Source organism: Vulpes vulpes, chromosome 2, assembly GCF_048418805.1.
Source record: "Vulpes vulpes isolate BD-2025 chromosome 2, VulVul3, whole genome shotgun sequence".
Classification (NCBI taxonomy): domain Eukaryota; kingdom Metazoa; phylum Chordata; class Mammalia; order Carnivora; family Canidae; genus Vulpes; species Vulpes vulpes.
Genome location: NC_132781.1, coordinates 103,877,863 through 103,895,246, shown reverse-complemented (window position 1 = coordinate 103,895,246; position 17,384 = coordinate 103,877,863). Strand labels below are relative to the sequence as shown.

At 35.4% G+C, this 17,384-nt stretch overlaps 1 protein-coding gene across 3 annotated transcripts in view; it reads left to right on the top strand.

The window, feature by feature from the left end:
* Positions 1–16,816, top strand: part of SLC39A12 (solute carrier family 39 member 12) — a 74,132-nt gene extending 57,316 nt beyond the window's left edge. For all 3 annotated transcript variants that reach the window (XM_026015876.2, XM_026015884.2, XM_026015859.2), the window contains one exon: positions 16,258–16,816. In XM_026015876.2, coding sequence (XP_025871661.2) covers positions 16,258–16,386 — 129 coding nt within the window. In that variant the 3' untranslated portion in view covers positions 16,387–16,816. The remainder of the gene's footprint in view (positions 1–16,257) is intronic.
* Positions 16,817–17,384: the final 568 nt, after the last annotated feature.

Sequence of the window (17,384 nt, the reverse complement as noted above, 5' to 3'; positions counted from 1 at the left end):
ATGTATTGCATTCCATTGGTCTATCTGTCTGCCCCTATGCTAGGACCACATTCTTAATTATTGAAGTTTTGAAGTTAAATTTGAAATCAGAAAGTGTGAGACCTCCAACTTTGTCCTTTTTTCAAATTTGTTTTGGGTATTTGATGCCCTTGAGATCTTTAAAATAATTTTTAAGATAGATTTTTCTATTTCTGTAAAAATATCATTAAGAATTTGATAGGAATTGCATTAAATCTGTCAATCACCTTACCTAATATTGATATCTAAGCAATATTAAGCCTTTTAATCCATGAACATGGGATGTCTTTTCCTTTATTTGTACCTTCTTGGTTAAATTTATTCCTTAGTATTTTATTCTTTTGATGCTATTGCAGATGAAATAGTTTTCTTAATATCCTTCCTTTTCAAAATGTTCATTATTCGTGTATAGAAACACAGCAGATTTTTGTGATGATTTTGTATCATAGAACTGCTGAATTTTAAATTGCATTTTAACATCTTGGAAGTAAAAAAAGGTATTAGCACTGGGTAACAAATTATTATTAGAAGGACATGTTTAATAAGCAGTATATTTTTAATGTAATGTTACAGTGAATACAATTGTTTAAATTAAAGACATTTACAAGTCAAAAGAAGTCCATCATTAACCACATGAGCTCATTTCTCTTGTTTTTTTTTAATCACCAGAAAAGAAATCTGTGTTTATTCATATTGTTTCTCTTTTCCTTCAATTTTAAGTTACATGAATAGATAAACATGCATTGATGAGAATAAATAAATAAATATTTTTTCTTCAAGTTACAAGGGACGATGTTTTCTTAAATTCTTAATGAAGACCGTATGACAAATTTGATCCTTGTGTGATTTTTCATTTACTAAAGTAACTTCCTTGTTAAATCTATGAAGTCTGTGACAGTGAATGCCAGATACAATCTTGTTTACTTATCAGCACAAACATCGGTTGTTTACACTTCATTCATCTGAAGTTTATTGAATGCATAAGTGATCACTGCTATGAAGAAACAGCCTATGTATGGCTTTATGTTGTCAACAGTCTCAAAGAAAAGCAATAAGGTCATGTGATTGTTTCTGCGGTTGAATACTTACTAAAATGAGTAAGTTGGTCAGCTAACAGATGAAAGACGAAAGACAAACACAGATCAGTCCACCTATTTTTATTGAATATATAAAGGCCAACAGTCTAATTTCTCCATTTTTCAGCAAGTTGTGATTTCATGGATGACTTCTTCAGAAAATTTTCTTGGAGACAGTGTATGTATAAAGAATCATATAGACTGAGTGTTAGGCTTCGCAAACAGTGGGTGAAATTTGGGTGTTGTTAAGAACCATAATAAACCTATCTACCTATTCAATGGACAAACTCCTACATGTCTCTCTGTAATCATTTTTTAGATAATATGTTATTAATGAATAATTATCAAATGACCCTTCAGAAAAGCAAAAGAAAAATTAATTGATTGCCTTATTAACATTGTTGTAAATATGTGGATGAGTGAATATTCAAAAGCTAATTTTTTTCTCATGCGTTGGACAATATACAAATGTTCCAGTGCTTCTTTGTAGCAATGATGATCATTTGGGGAAAAAAAAATCTAGATATATTAGTAGTATAAGGCTGTGGAAAATATTTGGAAAAAAAATCCTTCTGTCCTGAGTCTAAATAGGAGAATTTGAAATGGCACTATCTAGTTTGACCTAAGCCAGTAAACCATCCAGTAACTCAAAATATGCTTTAGTTTTTTCTTTTCCTTTTTTCACTATTTTTAGAATAATAGGAATGTGTGGGTGGAACAGAAGAAATACAACATGATACATAACCATTATAATTCTTCTCCCAGTAGGCCTATACCTCCAGCTAAGAGTGTTTCTTTAATTTATGTAATGACTGGGGAGCCTGGGTGGCTCAGTTGGTTAAGCTTCTAACTTGGGCTCAGATCATGATCTCAGGGTCCTGGGATTGAGCCCTGCTTTGGGCTCCCTGCTCAGTGAGGAAGCTGCTTCTCCCTCTGCCACTCCCCAGACTTGTGCTCTCTCTTGTTTTCTCTCTCAAATAAATAAAACCTTTTTAAAAATTTATCTAGTGACTTAGATAATCAGCCTTTCTTTTTTTATTTCTTTCTTTCTTTTTTTTTTTTTTGTCTGTACCATCAGCAGTAGTGGCCACTGCCCATGTGTGGCTGCCTCATCAAACACTTGAAATGTGGTTACTGTAACTGGGATATGGATTTTTTTTTAATTTAGAAAAACCTATTTTTTAGAGGAGTTTAAAGTTGAGTAGAAAATACAGAAAATTCCCAAGTGACATCTGACCTACACATGCATACCTTCGCCCACTCTCAACATCCCACACCACAGAGGTACATTTGTTATCATTGATGAAACTATATTGACATATTATCACCTAAAGTCTGTAGTTTACATTTGGATTCCTGTGTGGTGTGGTGCATTCTATGGGTTTTGGCAAATGACACGTATCCACTCTTGTCATATATAGAATATTTCCCCTGCCCTAAAAATCCTCTGTGTTCCGCCTCTTCATTCCTCCTTTTCCATTAACCCCTGGAAACCATTAATCTTTCTTTTTTTAAATCTCTGTAGTTTTGCCTTTTCCAGACGGAAATGTAGTTGGAATTGTACAATATGTACCTTTTGAAATTGGCTTCTTTCCCTTAGTAATATACTTTAAGATTCCTCCAGATTGTTTCATGGCTTGATAGCTCATTTCTTTTTTAGCACTAAATACCATTGTCTGGATGTACCACAGTGCGTTTATCCATTCTCCTACTGAAGAACATCTTGGCTGCTTCCAGGTTTTGGCAATTATGAATGAAGCTGCTATAAATATTCATGTGCAGGTTTTTGTATGAACCTAAGTTTTCTGTATATTTAGGAAAATACCAAGAAGTATAATCACTGGATAGTATGATAATAATATGTCTAGTTTTTCTTTTAAGATTTTTATTTATGAGAGAGAGGGGGGGGGCTCCCCGTGGGGACCCCAATTCGGGGCTCAATCCAGGACCCTGTCAAAGGCAGATGCTCAACCACTGAGGTGTCCAGGTGTCCCAAGAATACATCTAGTTTTATAAAAGATTTCCAAATGTCTTCCAAAGTGATTGTACCATTTTGCATTCCCACCAGCAATAAGTGAGAATTCCCATTGCTCCAGATCAGCTTTCAGTGTCGTCAATGTATGGATTTTGGCCATGCTAATAGTTGTGTAGTGATATCTCATTGCTGTTTTCACTTGAAATTTTCTGGTGACACATGATATTGAACACGTTTTAATATGCTTATTTGCCACCTGTTTAACTTCTTTGGGGAATGTCTATTCAGATCTTTTAGCCATTTTTTTTAACTGGGTCATTTCTTATTTACGTGCTTCAAGAGTTCTTTGTATGTTTTGGATAACAGTCTTTTATCAGATGTGTCTTCTACAAAATTTTCCTGGTCTCTGGCTTATCTTTCATTTTCTTGATAGTGTCTTGTGGGGAAGAAATTTTAATTTTTTAAAATTTTATTTATTTATTTATGAGAGATACACAGAGAGAGAGAGAGAGAGGCAGAAACATAGTCAGAGAGAGAAGCAGGCTCACCTCAGGGAGCCTGATATGGGACTCAATCCTGGATCCTGAGATCACGCACTAAGCCAAAGGCAGACACTCAACTGCTGAGCCACCCACGCATCCCAAGAAAATTTAATTTTAATGAAATTCAGCTTATCAGTTATGTCTTTCATGAATCATGTCTCTGGAATTATATCCAAAAAGGCATCACTATACCCAAGATCATCTAGGTTTTCTCCTTTGTTGCCTTCTAGGAGTTTCATAGTTTTGTGTTTTCCATTTAGACCTATGATTCATCTTGACTTAATTTTTGTGAAGGATAAACGTTCTGTGTATAGACTCATTCAGGGTGTTTTTGTTGTTGTTGTTGTTTGGTTGGTTGGTTGGTTTTGGGGTTTTTTGGATGGCTGATAGTTCCAACTCCATTTACTGAAAAGACAATATTTGTTCCATCTTATAATTTTTGCTCCTCTGTCAAAGAACAGTTGACTATATTTAGGTGGTTCTACTTCTGGCCTCTTTATTCTGTTCCATTAAACTGTTTTTTTATTCTTCCCCAGTTCCACATTGTTGTAATAGATTTATTTATTTTTTTAAAGATTTTATTTATTTATTTGAGAGAGAGAGAGAGAGAGAGAGAGAGAGAGGCAGAGACACAGGCAGAAGGAGAAGCAGGCTCCATGCAGGGAGCCCGACATGGGACTCGATCCCGGGTCTCCAGGATCACGCCCTGGGCTGAAGGCGGCACTAACCTGCTGAGCCACCAGGGCTGCCCTTGTGATAGATTTATAATAAATCTTAAAGATTTATAGTATCAACTCTCCAACTTCATTCTGCTCCTTCAATATTATGGAGGCCATTCTGGGTCTCTTGCCTCACCATATAAATTCCGGAATCAGTTTGTCAATATCCATGAAATAGCTTGCTGAGATTTTGAATGGGATTGTGTTGAATCTATAGAGAAACTGACATCTTGACAATATTGTGTTTTCCTACCCATGGACATGGAATATCTCTAGATTTATTTTGTTTTTTTCTTGATATCTTTTATTAGAATTTTATACTTTTCCTCAGATAGATCTTGTACATATTTTTGAGATTTATACCTAAATATTTCATTTTTGGTGCTAATATAAATGATACTGTGTTTTTCATTCAAATTCCACTTGTTAATTCCTCAGATGTAAGAATTGACTTTTGTATATTAATGTTGTATCTTGCAACCTTGCTGTAAGTACTTATGAGTTCTAGGAGGGTTCTTTTATTTTTTTGCATTTTATACATACAAAATCTTTTTTGCATTCTTTTTATTTCCTTTTATTCTCTTATCGCACTCCCTAAGACTTTGAGTTTGATGTTGAAAAGCAGTGGTGGGGGATCCCTGGGTGGCTCAGTGGTTTCGCGCCTGCCTTTGGCCCAGGGCGCGATCCTGGAGTCCCGGGACCGAGTCCCATGTCGGGCTCCGGGCATGGAGCCTGCTTCTCCCTCTCCTCTGCCTGTGTCTCTGCCTCTCTCTCTCTCTATGTCTATCATAAATAAATAAAAATAAATTTTTAAAAAAAGAAAGAAAAGCAGTGGTGGGAGGGGACATCCTTGCCTTTACCTGATCTTAGTAAATTTTCTAGTTTCTCACCATTGGGCATGATGTTACCTGCAGGTTTTTTTGTTACAGATGTTCATTATGAATTTGAGAAAATTTCTCTCTAGTCTTAGTTTGCTGGAAGATTTTATCATAAATGGGTGTTGAATTTTGCCAATGCTTTTTATGCATCTATGGATATCTTCTTTAGCCTGTTGGTTGATGTTGTAATGTAGATCATATTCATTGATTGTTAAATGTTGGACCAGCCTTTTAGAATTGGATAAATCCCACCTGATTGTGGTTTATAATTCTTTCTATATATTGCTGGATTCAATTTGCTGATATTTTGTTGAGAAGTTTTCTAGTTCTGTTCATAAGAGATATTGCTTTATAGTTTTCTTGTAATGGCTTTAGTTTCAGTATTAAGACATTGCTGGCCTCATAGAATGAGTTGGGAAGTATTCCCTCTGCTTCTATCTTCTTAAAAATTGTAGAGAATCAGTATGATTTCTTCCTTGAACGTTTGGTTGAATTCAATGGTGAATAACCTTTTGGAGGATTATTAATTCTTGATTCATTTTCTTAAATAGATAGAGGCATATTCATATTGCATTTTCTTAAATATTTTACTTATTTATTCATGAAAGACACACAGAGAGAGGCCCTGGGCCAAAGGCAGGCGCTAAACTGCTGAGCCACCCAGGGATCCCCACATTGCATATTTCTTCTTGTGTGACTTTGGCAGTTTTTAAAAGAATTGGTGGGTTTCATCTAGATTATCAAATTTGTGGATAGAGAGTTATTCATAGCATTCCTTTATTATGTTTTTATTGTCTTTGGTATTTGTAATGATATCATTTTCATTTCTGATATTAGTAATTTGTGTTTTCTGTCCTTTTCTTAGCCTGGATAGAGGCTTATTGATTTTATTGATCTTTTCATAGAATCAGTGTTTGGTTGGTTGATTTTCTTTATTGATTTCCTGTTTTCAGTCTGATTGATGTCTGCTCTAATGTTTATTATTTATTTTCTTCTCCTTACCTTGGATTTAATTTGTTGTTCCTCTAGTTTCCTAAGTTGGAAATTTAGATGATTGATTTTAGATCTTCTTTTCTAACACATGCATGAAATGCTGTAGTTTCCCTTTACTCACTGCTTTCACTGAGGCCACAAATTCTGATAATTTTTATTTTTATTTTCTTTTAGTTCAAATACTTTAAAAATTTTCTTAAGATTCCTTCATTGATCTTTGTATAATTTAAAATTGTGTTGTTTAATCTCCATGTATTTGGAGATTATTCAGCTACCTTCCTGTCATTGATTTCTAGTTTAATTCCATTATTATCTTAAAGTAGACATTGTATGATTCCTAATTTTCTAAATTTATTAAGGTGCATTTTATGACAAAGAATGTGGTCTATGTTGGTGAATGTTCCATGTGAGCTTGCAAAGAATGTATATTCTCCTGTTATTGAATGAAGTAGTTTACAGATGTCAATTATATCTAGTTGATTGATGGTGCTCTTTGATTCAACTGTGATCTTACTGATTTTTTCCTGGCTGGATCTGTCCATTATGGTAGAGGAGTGTTAAAGTCTCCAGTTAGAATAGTGGAAACATCTCTTTCTCTTTTCTGTTCTACCAATTTTTGCTTCACATATTTTAACATTAGTTGTTAAGTGCACACACATTAAAGATTGTTATGTCTTTTTTGAGCATTGAATCTTTTATTTTCATCTAATGCCACCTTTTTCTTGATACCATTCCATGCTCTGAATTCTGTTCTGTTTGAAATTAATAAAGGTATTGCTTTCTTTTGGTTAATGTTAGCATGATATATTTCCTTCTCTGTACTTTTAATCTATATGCATCCTTATGTTTAAAGTGGACTTGTAGACAGCATATAGTTGTGTCTTATTTTTTTATCCTTTCTGAAAAATCCTTGCTTTTTTCTGTGTATTTAGTCCATTGACATTTAGAGTAATTGTTATTATAATTAGATTAATATCTACCATATTTGTTACTGTTTTCTAATCGTTGCCTGTTGTTCTTTGTTGCTACTTTTGTCTTCCACACTTTTTCTTCCATGTGATTTTAATTGAGCATTTTATATAATTCCATTTTGACACATTTGCTAGCTTATTAATTTTACTCTTTTTTAGTATTTTAAGTGGTTCCTCTAGAGTTTTTAATATACATTTACAACTAATCCAATTCTACTTTCAAATAACACTGCTTCATGGGTAATAGAAATACCTTATAATAAGAAATTATTCCAGGGATCCCTGGTTGGCTCAGTGGTTCAGCGCCTGCCTTTGGCCCAGGGCGCGATCCTGGAGTCCCGGGATCGAGTCCCGCATCAGGCTCCCGGCATGGAGCCTGCTTCTCCTTCTTCCTGTGTCTCTGCCTCTCTCTCTTTCTCTATGTCATAAATAAATAAATAAATAAATAAATAAATAAATAAATAAATCTTAAAAAAAAGAAAGAAATTATTCCTAGTCCATCCTTCCCATTCTTTGCATCATTGCTGTCAATCATTTCACTATTATATAATAATACATAAAAATACACAAGCATACATAATCAAATACATTTTTGCTATTATTGTTTTAAATAAACCATTATCTCTGATCAGTTAAAAATAAGAAAAATAAAAGCTTTTATTTTACTTTCACTTATTTACTTTCTGATGCTCTTTCTTCCTTTTTTTTAAAGATTGTATTTATTCATGAAAGAGGCAGAGAGAATAGCAGATACATAGGGAGAGGGAGAGGGAGAGGGCTCCTGCAGGGATCCCAATGCGGGACTCAATCTCAGGACGCCAAGATCATGACCTGAGCCAAAGTCAGAGAGACTCAACCATTGAGCCACCCAGGTGCCCCAATGCTCTTCCTTTCTTTATGTAGATCCAAGCTTCTGCTTTTGTTATTTTCCTCTCTCCAAAGAACTTCATTTAACATTTTTTTTTTTGCTGGCAACAAATTTCCTCAATTTTTTGTCTGAGAAAGTCTTATTTTCCTTTCATTCTTGAAGGTTACGTGTGGGGGTACAGAATTCTAAGTTAGTAGCGTTATCTCTCAACACTTTAAGCATTTAACCTCACTCTATTTTTGTTTGCATAGTTCCAGAGAATTCAGATATAATTCTTACCCTTGCTTCTCTAAAGGTAAATTTTTTTTTTGGTTTTGTTTTATTGTTTGTTTAATCTGGCTTCTTTCAAGGTTTTTTCTTACCTTTTTTTTTTTTAAAGTTTGAGAATGATATGCCTATGTGTAGAGTTTTGTGTTTTTGTTTTATGTTGTTGGCATTTATCCTGCTTGCTATTCCCTGAGCTTCTTGCATCTGTGATCTGGTACCTGACATTAATTTGGGGGGAAATTCAGAGTCATTATTGCTTCTAATATTGCTTCAGGTTTTTTTCCTCTCTCTTCTTTTTCTGGTATTTCATTACACCATTACACCTACATTACACCTCTTCCCTCCTGGTTTGGATATTGTATTTTGGGTTGTTGGGTTTTTTAGTCTTTTTTTCTCTCTGCTTCTCAGTTTTGCAAGTTTCTACTGTCATATCTTCAAACTCAGAGTTTTTTTTTTCTCAGCCACATCTAATCTAATAATGAGCCCATCATTCTTCATTTCTCTTGCAGTGTTTTTGATCTCTAACATTTCTTACTTATTAGAATTCCTATCTCTATGTTTTTATAACCCACCTTTGATTGCTTATGTTGTCTATTTTTCCCATTAATTCCTTACCATATCAATCATAGTTTTTGTTTTGTTTTGTTTTTTAATTCCTGGTTTGATAATGCCCACTTTCCTTCTGTATCTCACTCTGGTTCTGATGGGTGTTCAGTCTCTTCAAACTGTGTTTTTGCCTTCTAGTAATTCATGTTATTTTTGTTGAAAGGATGACATGATGTAGTGGGTAAAAGGAACTGCAGTAAATAGTCCTTTAGTAATGTAATAGTAAGGTATGGAGAGAACAGTAGCATTCTATAGTTCTTTGATTAGGTCTTGGTCTTTTGGTGAGCCAGTGCTCCCAGATGATGAGCTTCTTGTCTCCTCCCCCTTTAGGTGGATGAGAATGGCTAGAGGAGGGTGAAATGGACTATTTCCCTTCCCTAGGTATAAACTTTGATAAAACCCCAGCAGTGTAGGCTCTGATAACATAGCTTTTATAAGGGAACTCCTTGTTAAGATCACAATCCTCTGGCATCTCAAAATGGTTCCTTTATCTCCCTCCTGATAAAAGCATGAGAGGATTCCCCCACTCCCCAATATTCACTGTGAGAATTTAGTAGAGCTCTTGGCAGAAAAATCCACAAAAGTGGAAATTAAGACTTAAGACTGGATCCCCCTAGAGTTTTTAACTTTTAGGCTTGTCTACACTAAGCCTCTAATAATTTGTCAATTACAGTTTGTTTCTCTACCCTGCCACACAAATTTCTGCTTGTAGGTTTTTGCTCAGGTAAGTTGTGATTCTCTGTATACACTTGTGTTTCTCTCCAATGTTTGGGCCAGCCATTTGACCTCACTTTTCTGTTATATCTGAGAAGAGCTGTTGATTTTTCAGTTTCTTCATCTTTTTACGTGTTGAATGAATTGGTGACTTATAATCTTGTATGACATACCAGAAACCAGAGGTCTTTGATGTTAAATTTTTAAGTACATTGTTTGCATATGCAAACAGGAAATTGCAGATTTGGGAACCAAATCATGACTTTGACTAACAAATTTCCATTTTGTTCTCAGATGTTGGTCTTCTGCAAAGACACAATTAAACTCTTCACAAATGTGACAGTAAGAGCAGTCCATGGAATATGTGCCCCAAGAGAGATTAAGCCTTATCAGGACAGCCTATAAAATAAGTTTTTGAGGTTTTCTCTCTCATCATATTTCTTAGGAACAAGAGTGGCTCCTCTTAGCAAATGCAAATGTATACCTAATTCAGTGTGCACTATGGATTTTAGGGACTTTCTGAAAAGAGGGTGGTATGTCAGTTATCAAGGGAGCTTCATGAATGGAGAAGCAAATCATTTCCCTTGAAAGTGGACAATGCCAAAAACTATTCCTGAGCATTCCCGAGAGAGGAAAAATATTTGAATTACAATCTTACCTTCAAAAGAAACATCACTGAATGTCTTCAGTAAGTGAATGTTGAATATTTATATTTAAATTGTAAATTTTTCATAATGAAAGGACTTTGATTTTTTTAGTGCTTTTTTAGAAACACTGGATGCTGAACTTTCTTTTTCACTATGTACATTTATGATTCATACTGAAAGTAAATGTTGAAATATCTAGTGAGAGATCTTTAACACCAACCATAAACCAGTTTCAGATTAAGGGTGGAAGTAGACAGGGAAGGCTTTGCATGGCAAGACTCTGAGCTTAGAATTAATTGTAAAGAGAGATCAAAGATCTTAGTTTCAGAGAATGTTTTATAGATCACCCTCCTTTGTGATTAGTTTTTCCTAGTACATAATTACTACATAGCACATGCCTTTAGAATTTATCCAGTTTCTTGCCTGGTGGGTTCTAACATTCTCTGTGAGTATTCCTTTTAAAACTTTAACTTGACTATGTATATAGCTATAGGCACTGACTCAAGTGTATCATTTACTTAATATCACTTTCTAAAATGTTCAAAAATTCTAATGAGCAGTTGGTCATCATATCTACATCTCAGGTAGTTAGTTAGAATCATAGGGGTCATTATGTGCAGACAAGTCAGGTACTGTGTAGGCTTGGTGCATCTCAGGGAATTTCTCTCTGCTGTGTCTGATTCAAATTTGAAAACAAAACAAAACAATAGCATGATAAAGGGCTATCATTTAGGTAAAGATTTTTCTTTTTTTTTTTCTTTTTGGTAAAGATTTTTCTCCTTCTTTTTCTTCTTCTCCTCCTTATCCCTCTCCTTACCCTCTTCCCCTCCCCTCCCTTCCCCTCATCCTTCTTCTCCTCCTCCCTCCCCCTTTGTCATGGTCATTGTGTCTGTCTTTCTTTCTTTCTTTCTTTCTTTCTTTCTTTCTTTCTTTCTTTTTTCTTTCTTTCTTTCTTTCTTTTTTCTTTCTTTCTTTCTTTTTTCTTTCTTTCTTTCTTTCTTTCTTTCTTTCTTTCTTTCTTTCTTTCTTTCTTTCTTTCTTTCTTTCTTTCTCTTTCTTCTTTCTTTCTTCTTCACCAGAAAATTACTATCATGTTTTGGCATCTACTGATTTGAGTTGGGGAACTTGCTAAAAAAGTAAGTTACTTTCCACCTCAAGGTTTCCAAGTTTCTGGTAGAAATCTAAAAAATATATCTTAGCTCTATCTCTGGGCAAAGGTATTTTGCTAACATTTCTTCTCTTTTTTCCTGACCTTTTTCTTCATTATTCACATACTCTATCCAACATTTCAGCCCCTCTAGTCTTAGGATAAAAGAAAGTTAAGATCTGTAAAACTGCTCAACAAAAGAATTTAATTGCCCTCTCTTGAAATCCAGGGAAAATGGGGAGCACTAAAACTGATGTCAGAATTTTTTTTAAAGAAAAAACAAAATACATACCCTTGGAAATAAACTCTATGAATCTTTATTTTCCTTCAAAATTTACTGACTGCAATGATAAAAAAATATATATAAGTAGATTCAAAGTAAGTGAAATGTGGCAGACGTTGTTGAGATTTGGCATTTTATATTTGGATCTTTTAGAAAGACTTTTTGTAAGACTCTCTGGTATTTGGCATTTTGGTGTATATCCAAGAAATATTACAATTTACATATTCATCCATAATTATCCAAAAAAGAACCAAGTATTGTCTCAAAAGCAAGCTTAGCTGGACTTTCTTACCAATCCCATTTATGTGCAGACATGAAAAGTTCATATAGACAATCCAGAATAAGATGATCTATATCACAATGAGAATCTCCTTAAACTTTTTCTGAAATGTTGATTTTCATTGTCTATTTCTATAGGCTTACAAAGTAGTCTTTTTTTAGTAGCTTTTTTCAAGTGCATGTGGTCTGCCTTGAAAACAGAACCTAACATATCTGTTATAACAAAAGCAGTATGAGGGATCCCTGGGTGGCGCAGCGGTTTGGCGCCTGCCTTTGGCCCAGGGCGCGATCCTGGAGACCCGGGATCGAATCCCACATCGGGCTCCCGGTGCATGGAGCCTGCTTCTCCCTCTGCCTGTGTCTCTGCCTCTCTCTCTCTCTCTGTGTAACTATCATAAATAAATAAAAATTAAAAAAAAACATTAAAAAAAACAAAAGCAGTATGATATCTATATGTTGCACAATATATTTTCTCTATGTTTTCATCACATGCAATGACTTTTATGTTTAGTTGTACATTTTTAGCATTGATATTTCCACTTTTTTCTAATTAGGTAGAAAGGAATTGGTCATAATAGAGATGAGTTTCAGGTAGAATGCTGGTCTTTACAGGTCTTTGAATGTCCTTGTTAGAAGGTAGGGGAGAGGGGCATCTGGGTGGCTTAGTTGGTTAAGTATCTGTCTTATGCTTGGGTCATGATCATGAGATGGAGCCTGAGTTGGGCTCCCTGGTCAGTGGGGAGTCTGCTTCTCCCTCTCCCTCTCCCTCTGCTGCTGGCCCTGCTTGAGTTCGCTCTCTCTCAAATAAATCTACAAAATCTTGGACAAAAAAAAAAAAGAAGGTGGAAGAGGGACACTAACTGAGAAGGCACTTGGAGAATAGAAAATGAAGAGGCCAATCCATTTAGTTTACATAGAATCTTATTCAGGGTAATTTACTGACAGAGGGTAGGGGTGGGGGGATTGGGCAGGAAATGATCCACAGCAGCCGCATAGCTATTCTCTGCAATATCCAGACCTTAGGGCACAGATTATATAGAGTGAGGGGACACATAGAAGGGCATTGTCACACATACCTCAAAGGACTTTCCTGCCCCTAATTGACAGCTAATCTTTAATTAGATCTTGGGCATCACCTGTGCATCAGGAAGGAGGAATAACTATGTTATCTCTAACAGATTCAGGGGAGACCAAAACAAGCCTTCCCCAAATCCCAGCCTGGGTGGGCATTTCTAAGGTATGTATTAATCTCCAAGGGGCCTGGAACATGTAGCCCCAAAGGAGGTCACTGAGCAAACATGAACATGATGGAGGGCCAAAGATAGAGCCAATATTGTCTGCACTCCTACAGTCCTCTACAGTAATGAGATGAGCTGACTTCTTGTCCTAGTTCTGACATCACATCTATATGACTTTGAGTAAGTCATTATCCTCCTTGAGCCATTATTTCCTCAAAACTAAAAGGAGTTAATAGTTTTCTCTCCTGCAGGATTATGAGGAGTAAATGGGACAATATAAGAAAGCGCATGGTAAGACAGAAAGCGCATGGTAAATGAAAGTAAGTGCTGCATAAGACTATCAGCCCCAGCATCCTGGAAGACCTCAAGGGAAGGATGAGCTGCTGGAAGGCACACCTACATGGATGGCAAGATATTGTAGAGCCAGTTCTTTTGATTAAAAAGTAAAAAGCAAAAAAATGCCCCCTAAAAAGTAAAAAGCTGGAATCTTGTTGCAAAATTTCCCAGAAAACATTGAGTTCATGTGAATGGTGGCTCCTAGAGTTGTAAAATACTCATGATGTTTTCCTGTGGATAATGCCATCCACATACTCAGATATAGAATTCTTGGTGTTCTTCCTGGGAGTGGGGCCACTGACATAGCCTAGAAGCCCTTATAAACACATTTAGTCAATGCTACCATGCATTGCACACTACAAACCAACAGATGCTCTATAAATTTAGGCCAGTGAAAAAAACAATAGGTCAAACAATTGTTTTAAAAATTGTGGTATTTTTGGATTTAGTTGGGACAGAAGCTAATTGGGATTATGAACGACGTCCCAAGACACTAATTTAATCTCTGCAGTTTCATGTTGAGGCTATTAAATCTACCTCATTAAGACCTACTTCTTTCCAACTGAAGATTCTCAGTAGAAGTTCAAGGCAAAGATGGAATTAGAAAATGAGCTTTCTAACGTGTAGGTTAAGACATTGATGGTTTGAAAATATATTTCAAGTTCTATCTGTTGAACTAGAACCATTTCCACCACCATGCTTTATATCTTGTCTGTTTTTCTCAACAATTCACTAAAAACCATCATGATGGTTCAGTCAGTTATTCATATTTTGTGAGTACTTGCCCCAAAAAATCTTTTTAGAAATTACTTCTACTTCATCAGAGATGAATAGCCAGGTGGCACTAGACACAGTAGACATAAGGTGAGCTGTTAAGTCATCCATATCTTCCAATGAATATTAATTACCTTGCTTGAAAAACAAGAAGGTGAGGGAACAATGCAATGTCTTAGTGTATTTGGAATTAAGGTTAATCAAAGTTTGAGCCTTTGACATAAAATGGCATAATTGTGTCTCACAGATGGTCTGATATACAAATTATTGAGACAGAAGGAAACTGGTCACCTACATTGTCTGTCTTTGAAGTCAACTCTTGGAAATTGCTTATAGACTGTTGAGAATCAGATGTATTGGGTAATTTTAATGCCTGTATCTTGTTAATCCCTCAAGAGTACCATCAATTAATTGCCAGCTTTTTGGGAACAGTATATGGATTTTCAAAATGCCATTTAAATGTATAATAGATGATGAACCATACAGGTTACTCTAAAGAAGCATGGTTAACCTCATGTTTAAATATGGCAGAAAAACACCAAAGGGACACATAATTTGTTTAAGGTCATCCACCCAGGACAGCATTTTTGGATCTTACTTTGCCTTTTGTTCTACTCATCCATGTTAGGGTGTGAGAGCAGGTCATAATCATCCTAATCTTAATTCTGTCAATTTATCTAGTTAAAAGGGAGAAATACCCAAAGAGAGCGCTCAGAATACTCTTGTACAGACATTAAAAAAAAAAAATGTCAACCAAGCAAAAGAATACATCAACCTTTTTTGCCATGTACCTAAAGCCCTTGCATATTTTTTTTCTGTAAATAATCCAGTAGTTCTCAAACAGAAGTGATTTTTTTTGTCCCCCTCAGGGGACATTTGACAACATCTAGATACATTTTTGGTTGTCACAGCTGGGGTCCAGTACAGCTGACATCCATCCGGTATAAGCCAGGGATCCTCTAACACACGGGAGAGCTCCCATAACATAGAACAAAGAATGATCTGACCCAAAATGTCAATAATGTCATTGTCAGATTAAGTCTTTCCTCCATGTTGACTTAAGCCAGATTTCCAATGGAAATGACCATGTCATACAAGAGATACACTCACTCTCATCTCCTCAGGATGAGGGATTCAAAGGAACGTGAGATGTAAACATCATGGGGATGAAAGATACAGCATAGGGAACATGGTCAATGGTATTATAGCCTTGTAAGTTGACAGACGTTAGCTACACTTGTGAGCATAGCCTAAGGTATAGAGATATTAATTCACTATGTTGTACACTCAAAGCTAATGGAACAATGTGTGCCAACTCTACTTCATTAAAAAAAATAAATACAAAGAAAAAAAGGACATGTTGAGGTGCTTCCCCAAGATACCCACAAGAACATTCTCCTCTACATGGTGTTGAAGTCATTCCACTAACGAAACAGCAGCCACTTGCCTCTCTGAGAGTCACGTGCAGTCTTAGGGCGTGATGTCTTTATGATTCTAAAGGTCAGGAAGACCTTGTGATCTCTTTGAAAGGAGACAAATGTGTACTTTGTACCAACCACTGCATTTAACGGCTTCATAAACCTAGCAGAACAGTCAAAAATAATACTTTCAATCTGTTATCTATTTCACATTTAAGTGCTTTCTGAACACAGAAGTAAAAAGTTCTGGGTTTGCTTTCAGCTGATCACTATGTCATTTTAAGACTTCTGGCAACCCCTAGGATCCTTCTAACCACAGCCGAATGACTTAATTTATCTTATATTTTAAAATTTTGGTCAAGAGTAGGTATTAAGCATTTTGTAACTGTTTGGGGAATTTGAAAGGTTATTAAGTTCTGAATAACAGAGCCTCTCATGTTTTCCCACCAAACTTTTCCCAGCAGTGAATATATCTGGATCTTATTCTGGTTTTTTATTCTTTTTTTAGCTTCCTGAAATGACTCATGTTCAAACACGGCGACCCTGGTTGATGTTTCTCCTGCAGAACTTTGGATTGACCCTAGGTTGGCTTTCTCTCTTGCTGCTGGCTATATATGAACAAAATATTAAAATATAAGAGTCTCAAAATCCTTCACAAATAAATTTATATGGCTTCATTTTGTTTCTTTTGTTGAAAGTGTCGATAGTGGCTTGTAAATTAAGTCTTTTTATCTTAGAGGAAGGGTGTATGTCTTTTAGTTCATTAACTTATTAATTTTATGATGCACTTTTGTTTTAGAATATAAATGTCAGGTTGTCCTCAATTGAGATTTTGATAGTAGAGCCCAGCACCCTGATGGAATTCATATCTTTTTTTAAGAATTAGTATATTCTGAATTAATTCTGGTAAATTTTCAAACAATATTGTTTTGCCAATAAGGAATGTTTGAAGCAGATAGATGCCTCTTGGGATCAAATTGGCTGCAACTTCTTCTATGTCAATAATGTTTTTCTTCTTGTAAGATGATAAGCCATAAGCAAAATAAATTACAAACAAATGTAATAAAGTCTAGTGTTGATGTTATGATTTGTATGACCTTCTGTTACTGGGTGTCAGATTCTGAGTCAATCCTTATAAAACCAATATAGTATTGTTCACCTGGAAGCATTACCCACAGGCTCATGAATGCTTATAAGTCAGCAAACTCAGGAAGCCTAAAGGATAATGGGTCAGCGTCCTATCTAATCACCAAGTGAAATCTGTTCTATGTAAGGAAAACTGGAAACAAAAAGGGAAGTTAAGAATTTTAAGTAATAAAGCTGCAGTGAGGCAGTAGATCAATGCATAAAGTCACACAGATTCATCAGAGTGTACTTCTGGATCTAATATTACTGACAATGTGATATAGTTTGTATTTGCTTGAGGAGACCTAAACATTGTTCATGAAATGTTCAAGCAGCATTACTGACAACCCGGCAAAATTATTAAAATAGAAAATAACTCTGGCTTTAGTTATTTTTCTTGGAAAACAGTGGCCTAATATTTTTCTTTTTTTTTTTTAATGATATATCTTGACTAGGGAAAAAGCCCATTTTTCTGCCAAAATGACTCATGACAATCAAATACATCTCTTG